Raw genomic sequence first — 14872 nt, forward strand, 5'->3', positions numbered from 1 at the left:
ACCAATTTTTGACCAGGAACTTGTTTGCAAGTTCACCATAGCAACTAACTATAAAGCAGACTCCTACTAGAGCTGTCACACACGCGAGGTTGAAACTGGACAGTGATTTTATAGTCCAAGACAATTCAGTTTTCTTGTTGTCTTAGGAAGCAGACTCTTACTTTGATTCTGCTGTATGCAAATAAACCCTCTTGGAAAAATAAAAATAGGACGATTATAAAGAAACAACCTGCTTCCTTGAGCAGGCTCCACTAGGGGTCAGTCTAATGTAGAGAGTGAAACAGATGTGGGCTGGGAAGGTTTCGCTGTTCATTGCAAGCAGTGGAGACTTGGATTAGTATTCACAATCAGTTCACAACTCTCAAATCATATGATATTGTATCATATTAATTATGTAATATTGCTGGTTTGCCTTGGGTTGCTGGTTTTGTCCTGTAACCCAAAAATAAGCTGTCAAAACATTTTCCACATGCGTGTCTTGAACTGCTACAGTTCAAGAATCGATTCAAGTAGACAGATTTCTAATTTGTCTTGTTTTTTCTCAATTGAAAACACTCACTAGAAAACATTTGCAGTTATTTTTGTTTGTTTGTTTGTTTGTTTTGTCAGTTATGAGAAAACAAGCAGGATTATATGTTTGATATGGCATTTACTACAATTAAAACTTCCACGCAACTAAGCAAGGTCAGTTACTGCGGACAGAATGAGAAAGTCCAAAACTGAAGCCTTTTTAATGCTCGCCTAACATTTGTTTAAGTATTTTACTGTCACATCCTTTTTATATTCCCCACTGATCTCTTTTTTAGTCTCCGTGTTATTTTGATTCTCATTTTTTACTCTGCTTGTATGGATCTTTCAATTCTCTCTTACATATATTTCAAAACACAATTAAGCTGCTTGAAAGCTGCAGTAAAATCCCTGTAATGCCCTTTTATATAGTTACGTAACATGTCATGCTCACAAACAGAAAAACAACAAAAAAGTAAGGAATTTAGAAAATAATGCTTTTATCTTGTCTCATGTCTTTTTTAAAAAATAAAATAAAATAAAAGCTTTAATTTATTGCCTCAATAAATTAAACGTCAGATAAGCATAAAATTGTGTGTGTTTTGTCGCACATTTGATGTAGCAATGAACAATCAGCAAGAGCAGAGGCGTTCATTCAGTTAAGGGTCAAATAAGGTCCAAATATGGTTCTAATCACTTCAACTGTCCCTAAGCCACACCCATTGTCAACATGGCATCCTTCCTGCTGCGTGTCTCACTCTTCCTCACCCGCTCATTTCAATCTTACCCCCTCGGAACCCAGACACCCCCCATGTAGCCTTTAATCTTCTGACCATCTTTGAACTATCTTCCCCCAATCTTCTTCCAAATGGCTGTAAATGACAAGCTCTACAAAACACACGTTAGAGGTAACTAGCGCTTAAGCTCAGAAAAATAAACCAAAAACTTAGCCACCATTTATTTGATTTTATAAGTAATCATTGGAAACACCAGATGCTCCCATGCGTCAACCGTGAAACGCACGCAAAAGTATTTTTATTTTTTTTTTATAGAATATGGCGTTGAGGTCCTATGCCTTATTTGTGTCAATCCGTAAGTTAAAGGGCTCAACACAGCAGGGGATGATTCCTTATTTGGGTCACAGGAGTGTTAAAGAGTTAAACTGGAGTGAAATGGTGCAGAGTGAAGAGGAGAGTGATATCAGCTCCAATAACTGGTCTGTCACCCTCGATTCTGCATGCACCCACATCTAAAGGAGGGTATTTGGAGATGTTGTCATTTAGCAAAGATGAGACTTTAATGATTCACGTTCAAGGAGAGCAAGTTTTCATGCAAACTTTCCATCCAATCTGACTGAGCCTGAGTTCTTGTTAACAGTTTCAGTGGCCATTTACAGGCACAATTTCTGACATACCCTGAAAGACTTCCAACCTTAATTGCAATGAAGAATTTTGAGGAGTAAAAAAAAAAAAAAAAATATCCAGAGAGAGAGGATTGGCGCAGCAAAAAGCAGAGCGACGTGGAGAAAAGACGGATTGTGAAACAGAGTTTTAGCTGGACAGAAACAGACATGCTGATGGGGAAAGACAGAGAGACAACCATGCTGCCAGGAACATTACATAACCCTCTATCAGGCTAGGAGTGAAGGAGGGAAGGAGGGAAGGAGAGAAAAGAGGACAGGAGGATGAGTAGAGGAGAGAACGGGCAGAGAGAGGAGGGCTATGAATAAACAGAAGCCAGTTTTAAGAGGGGATTCAGCCACACCCGTCTGCTTGGGTCAAAAAGAGATGCTGTTCAGTTTGAGCGTGGGAGTTTTCATCATAAAACTGAGCTTTCTTTAAATATTTTAGAACCTACGTGAAGATCACAGCTTAAATGCACTCGAGAGCCCTCACTCACTTCACAAATAAACTGGACAAGTCATGGAGGCAGCCATGAGTTTTAGTACATGTTTACAGTACACACAATATGTGAATTTTGCAGGGACTATAAACAAGGCCAAATCAAATCGAAGCCATAATCCATGATAATCCTACAGAAACCCCAACAGCCAGCAGGTCATCCAGCTAGCTAGCAGCTCAACAGGGATCCAGTCAGTCACCTGTCCAGAATGGGTTTCATCCATTTCACTGCCTCCCAGGAAGAGTTTTAACATCCTACATTCCTAAATTCCTCAACACAATGTATTTTATTTGCTGCATGTTGAGACCAATTGCTGTGAAGAGATATCCTCTAGAAAGCACAGTTTGTCACACTCAACTGGAAGATTTTAAAGGGTTGCCAAATTCTCAGTAGTGCTTGGAGTGAGATAAGATGAGGGTCTGTATTAAAAAGAAGAAGAAGAAGAAAAAAAAAGGTCAGTAGAAAATATTTAAGCTGGTATAGCACTTTTGATCACACATAAGAAAAAATAAAATATGGCCTCCTGACTGGTCACATTAATATTTAATCTGGCTAACCAGTTCACAGGATCAACATAAGGACAGGTTAAGGAGATGATGATAAAATGACAACATGTTAAGTAGAATCTCAGGATCTTCATTTTTTTTCTTATAAAAAAGTTTTGATTTTTTTTTTTGTGATTCAGATAATGAATTACGTTATTATTTGAATGCCGTATACTTATCGCTGTCTCAGAGAAAAAATACTAAAACACCAACAATAGGCAATATGTGTATAAAATTGTGTACAGTAGATTTAAAAAAGTGCATACTTAAACAAGGAAGTGCTCTATGCTTGTACTTCTAACACTACATTATGAGGCACACAGACAGGAAAGGATGGCTCCAACTGCTCACAACTATATAAATAAACCAATCAGGTTTGATTATCTTAATGTGCAGAAGTTAATTAAAACTGAAATCTTTTAGGGCCGTTGATCATCAGTATATCTGGAAAAGAAGGACTAAAGCATGACAGTGGCTCAGTGATGCTCTGGGTTGCTTTGCTTCCTCTGGAATTTGACACTGGCAGTGCAGAGTTAAAGGCGGATTTAAATTTCAGGAAATCCTGGGAGAAAACATGATGTTGTCTGTGAGGAGGCTGAACCGTGGACCTTGTTGAACTTTTGCACAAGCACACTTGTGCTTGCATCTACACAACTGAAAGATCAATTTCAGAAGTCTTGGAACATACTAGAATAGCCATCATATCTTCCCAAATTAAAGCAGTGGGATTTGAAACCAGTAATTTCAACACTCAGGACAAGGTTGTGAATTAACTGGATTGTTAATGAGGAGTGGGATGGAGGAGTAGTGTAGAGGTAGAATAATTTTGAAACTCCAACAGTTTTTGAAAGTGGTGTTTTGTGTTGAACTTGGAGAAACAATATGCAATATTATTTGTGTTGTGCTATTTATTTATTTATTTTGTTTCTTTGTTTAGTTTATTTAGATCACCCAAATTCTATGTTCTACCAACACACCTATTTTCTAAATGATTTCTCTAAATGATGGCGAACACAGCCTCACATTGGTCAGTGAACAGTCGCACGTGGTTCAGGAGGTGTTGATCAGCATGTGTAGATGCAAATCACCGGTAGAATGGACTTCAGCTCAATTATTGGTCCTTGTACAAATACATATCCTTGTACATAGTTTTCACACTGGTGATTTTCTATGTATTATTAATCATGTCAGGTCTGCAAATATGTATCTTCATGCTGGATACATTCTATAACTTTATCCGGTAACGTCGGCTAGTCATGAGTCGTTTCCTCGGAGGTACGTGAACGCATCAGCAGTGTCCGCTGTTTGCAGATTCTAAGCACTCCATTCTTATTGCTCCCGGCTCCTGATTGGCTGAGCCATTCAGAAAGGGGGCGTGTTTGTGTCCTGGTACCAGACTGCTCTGCAAGCTGCTGAAAGGAAGAGAGATTTCCCATCACACACACACACTTGTCTCTACAACGTAAACACACTGCGAGGGACGAATTCACACGGTGAGTGGCTCATTTTCGCCTGTAACTGAGATTCGAGGTGTGTCATCGCGTGGTTCGCGATGGTTGCGTGTATTCTCGCTCTGCGCCATTATAAATGAGTGATGCCACTCGAGCCACGGTTAAAGCGTGATTTAGGTCTCGCGATGCAGGGACGTTAATGTGGGCCTCGTATTTCTCTGATTAGGATGCGTGTCGCCTTCTTAGACGTTTGCTGTTGTTGCTGTTTCTCATCCTAATGTAAGGAGATAGTGGGCGTGTGAGGAGGAGAGGGATAGGGGGTGGGGGTGGAGGGCTGTCTCATGCAGAGGTCCGTGGATTCGTGCCTCTTTGTTATGGTGGTGATGCCGCAGTCGGGATGGTACAAGACTGCCCCTGAAAAAAAAATCCCGACGCTGTAGGAATAATGATGAATCCCCTTTATATCCATTCTGTGGTTCCTAGGAAGCTATTCATGAGTGTAGAAAGTGTTGTGACTTTGCTGCTTTTTTTTCTCCTCCCACATTTGCCTCTGCTACTGTAATATTCTTATATGGGACTACAGTAAGAGGCAGATTATAAACTACGGTGATTTGTTTACTGCTGCACACACACCAAAGTCAAAGGCCTGTTACATAAAGGATTTTTTTCTGATGTTACAGCAGTCATAAGAACAGCCTGGTTTTCTATAGAGAGTAAGCCGGCCATTATACAGTAATACCCCCATCACCACTCTCTACAAACACACATATAGGCTACAGACAGCTGCATGCACGCACACACTGCGTTTTCTGTGTTAATACTGCTCTATCATTGCTCATATGATTTTCCTTTCTGACTGTTTTTGTGCTCTGTTCGCTCTGTGGTTGACATATAGTTAATGGCAATGTAAACTGAATAAATAAATAGCTCGGTTTGGTTCTTTGTCAAATCTGTGACCCAGTTTGTATCTATGCATTGCCATTTCTCCCCCTTGTACTTCCATTTTGTACCTATGCACTCTAAGCACGCCGACTCATTTTATTTTTCATCATAGTTAAGTATTTTTTAACACTTATGGAGTTCCACATTCATAAAACCATCCAATCTAATGTCATTTAAACTACTGTATATCATAATTGCTATAATCCCATTCATTTTGGCTACGATCTCTTTTAAAATGTCTCAGATTATGAGCTCAAATCAAAGTTATTTTACATTTTTGGCATGAATGACTAAAACTACAAAAGGCGCAAAATGGGTTAGATTGTAAAAATGTCCACCTACTGCATCATTGACATTCTGCGTGATTACTATCAGGGCCAGCCGAAGGCCAAAGAAAACCAACCAAGTAAAAAAAAAAAATCCTTCATACTATCTACATATTGTCTTCTGCTTATTAAAGATTGGACGGCAGATCCAGGAAGGGAAACTCATCCCTTTACGCAGCAACACTCTACTACTCTCCAGCTCATTCTTAGAGATGCAGGGGCATTCCCAGGCCAGAAGGAATATATAGTCCGCTGGAGGAGCTGCTCTACTTACAGCCCTCCCCAGATGATGGAGGTTCCCACCTTTATCTCTGAGGTTGAGGCTGGCCACCCTTAAGATTTCAGCTGTGACCAGGATCTCCTTCATTCAGTCTCACCCTCACCACATTAGACACTGTCCCAGTCTGTTTATCTACCTCCCCTCCATTTAGCCATCACTGCTTGAAGTGGAAACTTACCACCTTTATATCGTTCCTATGACTGATGCCAACAAAACTGGGTGACCAGAGTTTTCATTGACTGTGTGGAACATAGAGTAGTAGAGGATGCCCCCTCCCCCACATGTTGCTGTGTGCTGCCGATTAGCAGAAAGACTGTTTGGATATATTTCCAGTTGCAAAACATGGTAGCAGCCATGGTATGAAAACTGTCGTTCATCACTCCAACTAAGGGAAATGTGTTTTCAAATATGGCAGATAATCCAGCTAAATAAGCTGCTCAAATTGTTAGATTTGCTTTACTCTTTTAAGAAATGTCTTAAGAGACATTTGCTAAGGTTGAGGCTGGCCACCCTCAATATTTCTTTCTGCTTCAGTCAGAAATCAAAATGACCTTATGCAAATGTTATAGATGACGTTATTATAAATGTAGTAATGAATATTCAATGTACTTTTAACTATAGTAGGAGTAATTTTTGCTTTCTCTTTTAAATATGAGCAATAACGGCATGTAATATACATTTTGGTTTTAAATTAATGTTGATACATTGGGTATGTGAAACTCTGGTATTTTTGGCTCAGGTTTATAATACTATAAGGATCTTATAAAGGACTCTTGGCTCATCAAAAGTAATCTAGTCAGACAAAACTTATGATGCACAAAACTGAAAACATTTTATATTCATCAGTGTAAAGACTTTTTCTCTAGGTTTCAGAAGCAATAGTTCATCTTTCTACATGGTGCAATTACCCATACTGTTAAAGTAATGAGAAACTACTTAAAATTATGCCAACATAATGACATATATCAGACTTGTATTTGACAATAGTAATGCTAAGAACTAAAAAAGAACAAAAACATTTATTATTTTCAACTTCCATACTTTAAAATCATTTAAATTAACAACCAGTTTGTAGTGTCACTGACATTACAATTGACTAAAGACTATATTGGATGTATCATGCAAAAACATTGATAAACAATTCTGATATAAATGACGTATTATGAGTTGATATACTTGGAAGGCCAGCTAAATCAAATATGTTTTTGGTATCTACACAGCTTTGAGCTGGCACTGGATACTGAAAAAAATATGTTAAAGAAGAAATGTTTGTCTGTTTCATGAGAACAACCTTCCGTGTGGTGTGTTCAGAAGCACTTTGCTGAAAATAGGTGATATAAATCTGGGTGAAAAGCTGGAAGCGCACTTACATGGCTACACTATTATATAAAAAGGGGTCTAATCTGGAGTTTGGTTTATCTTCTATTGTCTTCTGAAAGCCTGACATAAGTAATATCTTCAGGAAAGTCTGCGGTCTGGGCAAGGATTTCCAGTCGGGTGTTTATTCGTGGTTTTTCTTGTTATCTGACAAGCATACCATTTGTCATTCTGTGTTATTCATTTTAGGTCTTCCAGTTAGTTTTCTGAATTGATTTGAGTATGTGGCACTTTCTGTACTAGGCGGTTCTTCAATTTCTTACAATTATGTTCTTTGAATGTTGATTTGGATCACTGCCTTCTCCTTTTCACACCAGTGACCCCAGTGAAAAACTGAGAGTGAATTTAAACAGCATAGCTAACTCAACATTCAGCAGATTAAGTGTATTTGTTTCAAGGGCTGTTGCCCTTCAGCTGCCTTTACAAGGAATCACAACTGATCTTCCGGGTTCTTCCTGGTGATAATAGTAGAACGGTACCAATTGATCCATTACCAGTAATTGCATCATCAAAGTAGGCAATCATTTAGGCTAGGATAAGAAGTAAATCAGAGGGTCAGTTCAAAGGAGCTTTATGGATGTGGTGGAAGAAGACATGTTAGTTGGTGTGAGGGTGGAGGATGCAGAGGATGTTGCTAAATGGAGACGGGTGATTCGCTGTGGTAACCCCTGAAGGGAAAAGCTGAAAGAGAAGAAGAGGAGGAGGAGGAGGAGGAGGAAGTGAAGGTGAACCAAAACTATCTATTACACTTGTACTCTGTTACTAATTGAGCTCTTCTTTTGTTGGGTGATAGAATTTTAGGATTTCAGCTTCACCTGTCTTCATCGTGTCTTTTAGAGTTGCTAATGTATTTTAGATTTCAGATTAACAATGATGCATGTGCTGCAGTTGCTCAGAAATCTATAGCTAACAAATTATTTACACCTTAATTACTCGCTTTAGACAAGCTTTAGATTTTACTCCGACATCTGTATGTTGTAATTCTTATGTCCCTATGGGGCCCACCTAGTTCTAGTTACTGCTACGACCACTGAGGGGGAATTTTCAGATTTGTGTCGTCACCCATACATTCCCAGCTTTCCATGTTCACTCTTCTGTGCTGACATTCTAATTAATTTTTTGTGGTATGTTTTTTAGCTTAAATTCTTCCTACCAATCACTTCCAGCAGTTGGAAGCGGGTCAGTTTCATTACATCCTTGTGAGCTATCCGTATGCTACCTACCCTAACTGTTTTTATCTCCTCTGTTGTGCTGTCTGCTGTAATCTGTTATCTTTGGTTCTCAGTTTTGTAACAGTAACTTTTTTTTGTGCCAGTTAATTTTTTTTTTTTTATTTACTCCAGCATGAGACTGTTTTTCTTTTTGGTCCTATTCCGTCACATTCCTTGACAGGTTTTTCTTCTCAAATATAAATTTTAAAATTGCTACTGATATTGCTTAAATTTTTTCATCTGATAATAGCAATAATAAATTCGGAATCAATATGTTTGATAAAATTAAATTTCAGATAAATAGGCTTGACCTCAGGAAAAACTACAACTCTTTTTTTAGTACTTTTATGCTCTGTGCATGAAAGTAACTATTTAATTCTGTTATTTCTATGTTGTTTCTATAGCTGATATATGGTACATTGCTTTGTGTGTTTGTGTTTATGTCAATATTCATATTCATATTTGACAGTTCAAGTAATTACACAATTTCATACAGATCCATTTGTGGTATTTCATACTTGAATAGGTAACTGGTTGTGACTCAGCCATTTTTTTATTTTTATTTTTTTTGACCATCAAATGCACAGCAGTAACAATGCAAGTCTAAGAGTAAATGTGACCTTGCTGTAAATTAGAAGTTGACTAAATTGACCAAACAGAAACTTTGGTGGAAACATCAAAGGTCATGCTCTCCTGCTGACTGCAAGGCTGAGATTGCTATTAGAGCTGACATCAGACAGCGCAGCAGAATGAAGGATGGGTCAGCACAAAATGTCCCTCCATCAAATCCACTAATGCATTAAAACACGTTCCCTCTGTGCAGGACACAAGCAGGAGGTCTTCATTCTGAGTTGAAACCTTTTCTGTTATCAGAAGGAAACTTCAGGGTTATTCTAAAGCAAAGCGATTTCACTGTGTTTGACTATTAGGAATATGCCATTTTAATTGTTATAGATTAGCTCTAGTTAAATTAAAATTTGATTATGTTGTTTCTACAGTTACTCACTGCACTTATAATGAGTTTAGTTTCTTTTGAGAGAACTCCCATCTAACATATTTACCAGTTTTTGTGTACATTCTCTCTAAGGGGGTCTGCTTTTGAATAGTTAGATATGATTTGGAGAACATCCAACATTACAAACGGTTCTCTGCCGCCTCCTCGTGAATTTTCTCCTCACTGGGAATCTGGATCGCTTTGATGCCAACTTCACCGTCAACAGCAACACATCAGACCCAGAATCTCACACAGTACGGATAGGTTAGGTTAAAATAATCTATTATGCAGACGTTTCTTTTAATTTCAGGTTTTTGTCTCCCTGTGATTTTGTTTTATCTTAATGTGCAGTTTTAACTCTTTGGATCACTTTGCAAACACACACACACAGAAAACAGCCTCATTCGACAGATTTGTGGAGTTAGTAATTGGGTTGGTTGATGTGCTGACTGTCTGCACCTTTCTTTTCAATACCGATGTCCTAGATGTGCATTTATATGTGTGTGTGATTGGTGTGTTGACACACTGTGTTGTCAGCAGTAATCTAAACTGCTGCTAATCAGACACTGTGCATGGATGTGTGTGTGTTTGGGTGTGTGGGTGTGTCGGAGCCTGTGCCCATCAAGAGGGGAAGCACACAGGAGCTGCTGAGTCACCATAGGGACTGGATGGGCAGTCATCGCAGAATTTTAACTGGTTACACTCTGAACTCACTCACTCATTTATAAATGAAGTGGTTTGTTTTAATATTTTCCTTCCTTTGCTTATTTTAGACTGTTTTACTATTATGCTACTTTTATCAAACAGCCTTTCTGCCTTGAAGAAGATATTAACAACAAACTGCCGTAGATTTCAGTAACAAGAGCGTTGCATCAGAAATAAAGGCTGAATTAGAAATATAAATATTAGCAATTCAACTCCACAACCAGTTTGACTTATTGAAAGTTAATGATGATAGTTATTTGTCTGACAGATTTACTGGATGCCAACCAACGTGTCGAAAGGTTGAATTTTGAAAAAAATAATTCTTAAGTGTACCTCAATAACTTAGAGCGTTTATACATTTGCAGTTTCAGTATCTTATTACACATTTTATTCATTTGTCATACTAAAAAGTACTACTCCGATATGTTTCTCTATACATTCAATCACCTTTACTTTTTGTCCAGTTTTTCTGTTTCTGTTTCTGTTCAAGTTGGACTTCAGGAGACAGAAAAGCAAATGGAGGGGAAAACCCACATCGTGCTGCAGCAAAAATAGGTTCTGCTTGTCGAGACAGAAAATGAGATCCTCTCTGTCGAGACATTTTTATAACAAATAGAGAAAATCTCACAATTGGTTCACAGGAAATAGTGCTCACACAACCTAAGAAGCCTCTTTCAGCACATGTTGCAATATTGAAACAAAAATCACAAATACAAAGTAGGATACAGAATCTCGCTAGACAGAAGTTGTCAAAATAGTTGTGCTCACTGCTTGGTGGCAGAAACATGTAATCTAAACCCTTTTGTGCTCTATGAATGGAGATGATGCTCAGCTGCAATTTTAGCCATCAACAAGCATCCTGATTTTAGGAACAGTTAGTTCCCCAGGGCCATTGACCTCTCTCTCCATTCATTGCTGTTACATCATTAATGCAGCTTTTGGTATTGTAGGCCTGCCCCGTAACTCCGCTGGAGAGCTATGCTGTTTCTCACTGAGTGAGGAGCTGAAATTGTTGGTTTTGTTTGTTTGGCTAGACAATCATTTCTTAAACTTAATAAATGTAACAGGTGACCTTGTTGAAAGTTAGATTTTCAATAATAAAGTGTGGCGAGCGTCCTCTTATTTTTCCATCTCTTTATGTGCATAGATAGAGTTAGGGAAAATTGTATGCCCTGGATTCCTACGCTGTCTGGAAAAGTATGAGGAAAGCAAATGTACTGAATGTAGCATCAAGCATCTGTTTAAATCAAGAGTAGTCAATAAGATTATACAAGTTACGAAATGTTGTGAATGGGGGGCCTTCTAAGACAACTTTGTCCTGGACCCAGGCCTGCTTGTAGTGACGGTTCGCATTAAACAATATTTTACTCATGGTTCACAGTAAAAATTAAATGTGAAATCTTGTTTGATTTATAAGCTGGATTTTGTTGAAATTGAAGAGGCAAAGTATGTGCTGAACTTTTAATTGATTAACTCATTCCACTTGCTTAAGCTTTGCTTGTGCTTTGACAGGAAATTTCTCCGGAGGATAAAATGACTATGATCAAGACGGGTTTTGTTTGCAACTTTACAATATTTCTTGCACAATCCGGCTCTATTATAATCTTGCTGCACAGCACAGTTTGGGGCTTTCTCCCAATTACTTGGATTCCTCCGGTAGAATTTCTACCAGGCAAATCATTGAAGAGAAGGATGCGTTGTGATTGCAGGCAATTTTTTGGTAAGCTTCATAGCGTCAAACTGCTGCATTACATTTGTCATTTGCTTTGTACATCAGATCCGATGCACAAAGCAAATAGCGTAGAACAAGGGGCTTGTTTTTACCAGGCCGCTCAATATGTGCTATGCCTGAGTAAGCTTCAAACTTGGCTTCTCATCAAGTGTAGTGACTATTTGCTAAAATAAAAGGGGTGACCTTTGGCAGACCTAGCCAGATCACTCTGGAAGGACTAAATGTAAATCCCTCTGGAATCCTTTGGGATCCCCCAGAATGAGTTTGTGGGTGTCAATGATGACCTGATCTCAGAAGTTGACAAAAAAACAAAAATCATGAGAATTGACTTTAAAAACCTGCCCTGCGATGGCCTGGCGACTTGTCCAGGCTGTACCCCACGCCTCACTGGTGCCAGAGATAGTCACCAGCCCCCAGCAAGGCAGCATGAGGATAAGCATGAATAGACGATGAAATTATATAATATCATCTTACAATATCACTAGACTGTGAAAGCCAGACATTGATTCATTATTTCACCAGTGATATCTGATCTAAATCAACTTGGGTTCTGAGTGGTCCGAAGTGATAAAAAGCCAAACTATGTTTGAGGAAAAGATAAAATCCAACTCTCAGGCCACTGAATATGCTGTCTTATGAAACCCCTGCACTGAAGCGATAAATAATGCAGCAACGAGAGCAACAGAGGTCAGGAGGCACCACTTAGGATTGGCTCATTTTTATATTGGAACAGCACTGAGTAAATCCTGTCTGTGTCATGAATGCATGGGAAGCAGGGGACTATAAAACTGTGAAGGATTAGGGGATAGATTATATGGGAGCTAAGCATCGATGAGAATTATCGTGGAAAAACGTCTTTGTGTTTGAGACCCAGTGAACGACACAGGGACAACACTGGCGTAGACAAAACTGAAGGAAGACAGCGGGATTAAAGAGGCTCAAATTGAAAGTGAGAGCAGAAGTTGTGTGAGGTGTCCACTGTGCATACCCCTATCTGTGAAACAATGGCCCACAGTCCTTCCTGAGGCCTGCTAACAGTCTACTGTATGTCTTCATGCTGGCTGCTTTCCATGTGGTGTGTGTGTGTGTTACATTTGCAAGACAATGACAGCTTGTTTGCCTGCAGTGCAGATGGAGGGGTAAACAGAAGCAGAGAACAGAACGAATCGGGGTTCATGCAGATAAGGTGTCAGGATGCAGGCTGATTAAAGGTACATTGAACTGTCCATTAGAGTTTTCTTGATTGCCTTCATGCAGCTGTCAACTCAAAGTCAACACAGAGTTAACACACAGGAATAAACAGCGGCATGTATAGCTCAAAGTTGTGCATTTTGTTTGCCAAAACTTTAAAAATACGAAACAAAAGCAAATATTGCCTTCAAACAACACAACGTGCACAAACTCTTCCAATCAATCGGACAGCAAAACACTGCATTTGCTTGTCATTGTATTATTACTTTCATGCCTATGCCATTTATCTAGGCTGCATCAGATTTTCCTTCTTGCAAAATATTGGATCCACAATCAGAATGCTTTGATGCAACTCTTACTGATTCCACAACTGATTCCCTGGTGATTTCTGTTTTGGTTACCATGGTTAAAACAATGGCTCTTGGACTGGTTGAAGGACATCTGTGCTCACTGTTTTGGCAAAAAGGTGCGGAAAATGTGTCAATCCAATGAGAAAGAGTTAACATGTTTGCAAGAGGTTTCTTCTGCTCTCCTGTGATAGTGATGATGAAAACTGAACGGATCCCCGTTTCTTTAAGCGGGTCGAAGCAATCAAAAATAAAACCTTTATCATGCAAGTGGTGCAAGCTTTAGCCTAGTCATTGCTGCTAAACCCTAGTTTTACTTTCCCAGACCTGTGTGTCGTGCTAAATATGGATTATGTACATGCATAAAGCCTCCATATGAGGTTGGCGATAAACACGAGAATAAAACACAAACAGTGAACATCAAAGCTTATCAGCCTTCTCTTTTCAGGCAAATAGTACAACTTACAGAGAATTTCTTGACACTGATTAATGAGGTTCTGTAGCTCAAACCTGTAATATGCCATTGTTTTTGTATGATGCATGATGCGAGTGACTCATTCGGGGTCAAAGGTCAAGTTAGAGATTGGTAGCAACATCTCAAGACATCAGACAGGGAGTTTGTTTTTTGTCCTTGCACGAGTCAAATTATGTTTTATGAAGAAAAACTAAATGTGCGAGTTGCCTGAACGCTGTGTGTGAACTGTGCTCACTTGAATTAAGGGGAAAATCATTGGAACGAAGGAGTCACACGTAAACAGTGGCAGAAAGGAGACATGGAAGTAGCACAGCACAAAGATGAATGAAGGTGACCACTTTCAAGCGTCTGTTTTCTCCCCCTCCTTCAGGAGTATGGACCTGAGTCTGCGAGATGCTCTGGGTGGAGGTGGAGGCGGGGCTCCAGCTGAGCCCCTGCTCAAGAGAGACTTTGTGGCTTCGCTGGAGAAGGAGAGCTACGACGACAAGGTGGGAGAGACGGTTTCCAAGACCGACTACAGACCCTTGGTGGACGGAAAGGACACCAAGAGTGGTAAGTTGCCTTTAGTGTGCATGAAGAGCTGTGAGAATGAGCTGTGATCCCATGCCCTCTGTGAAGCTTCACTTTGAATGAACGAACTGAGAATGAGGTGGCTCATAGGCTTTTAGGAAAGTCAGCTGTCCAGTTAGTTTTGCATCACTCTTTGTTTTCCTTTTTTTTCCCCAAACGCTGCCTTCAGGCTTGACTGTGATTTCCTGCAAACAAGATTCAACACTGGTTTTGTACCATGTAATTGAAATAATTTTTTTAAAAGACACAATTGAATAGATGTTAAGGCTCGTAGAAATATCTTTTTTTTTTTTACATTTTTTCCTTGTTTTTAGTGG

The 14872-nt window shown here is 39.2% G+C and overlaps 1 protein-coding gene across 1 annotated transcript; it reads left to right on the top strand.

Annotated features, from left to right (window-relative positions):
• The first annotated feature begins 4313 nt into the window (after positions 1 to 4313).
• On the top strand, positions 4314 to 14599 carry LOC106939582 (microtubule-associated protein 4-like). Its single transcript, XM_015022030.1, has 2 exons — positions 4314 to 4447; positions 14356 to 14599. Exon 2 carries the CDS (start codon positions 14360 to 14362, stop codon positions 14582 to 14584), a length of 225 nt encoding a protein of 74 aa, XP_014877516.1. The 5' UTR covers positions 4314 to 4447; positions 14356 to 14359; the 3' UTR covers positions 14585 to 14599.
• The last annotated feature ends 273 nt before the right edge of the window (positions 14600 to 14872 follow it).

Source organism: Poecilia latipinna, unplaced genomic scaffold (assembly GCF_001443285.1).
Source record: "Poecilia latipinna isolate Pla-1442-1.1 unplaced genomic scaffold, P_latipinna-1.0 Scaffold2916, whole genome shotgun sequence".
NCBI classification, from domain to species: Eukaryota; Metazoa; Chordata; class Actinopteri; order Cyprinodontiformes; family Poeciliidae; genus Poecilia; species Poecilia latipinna.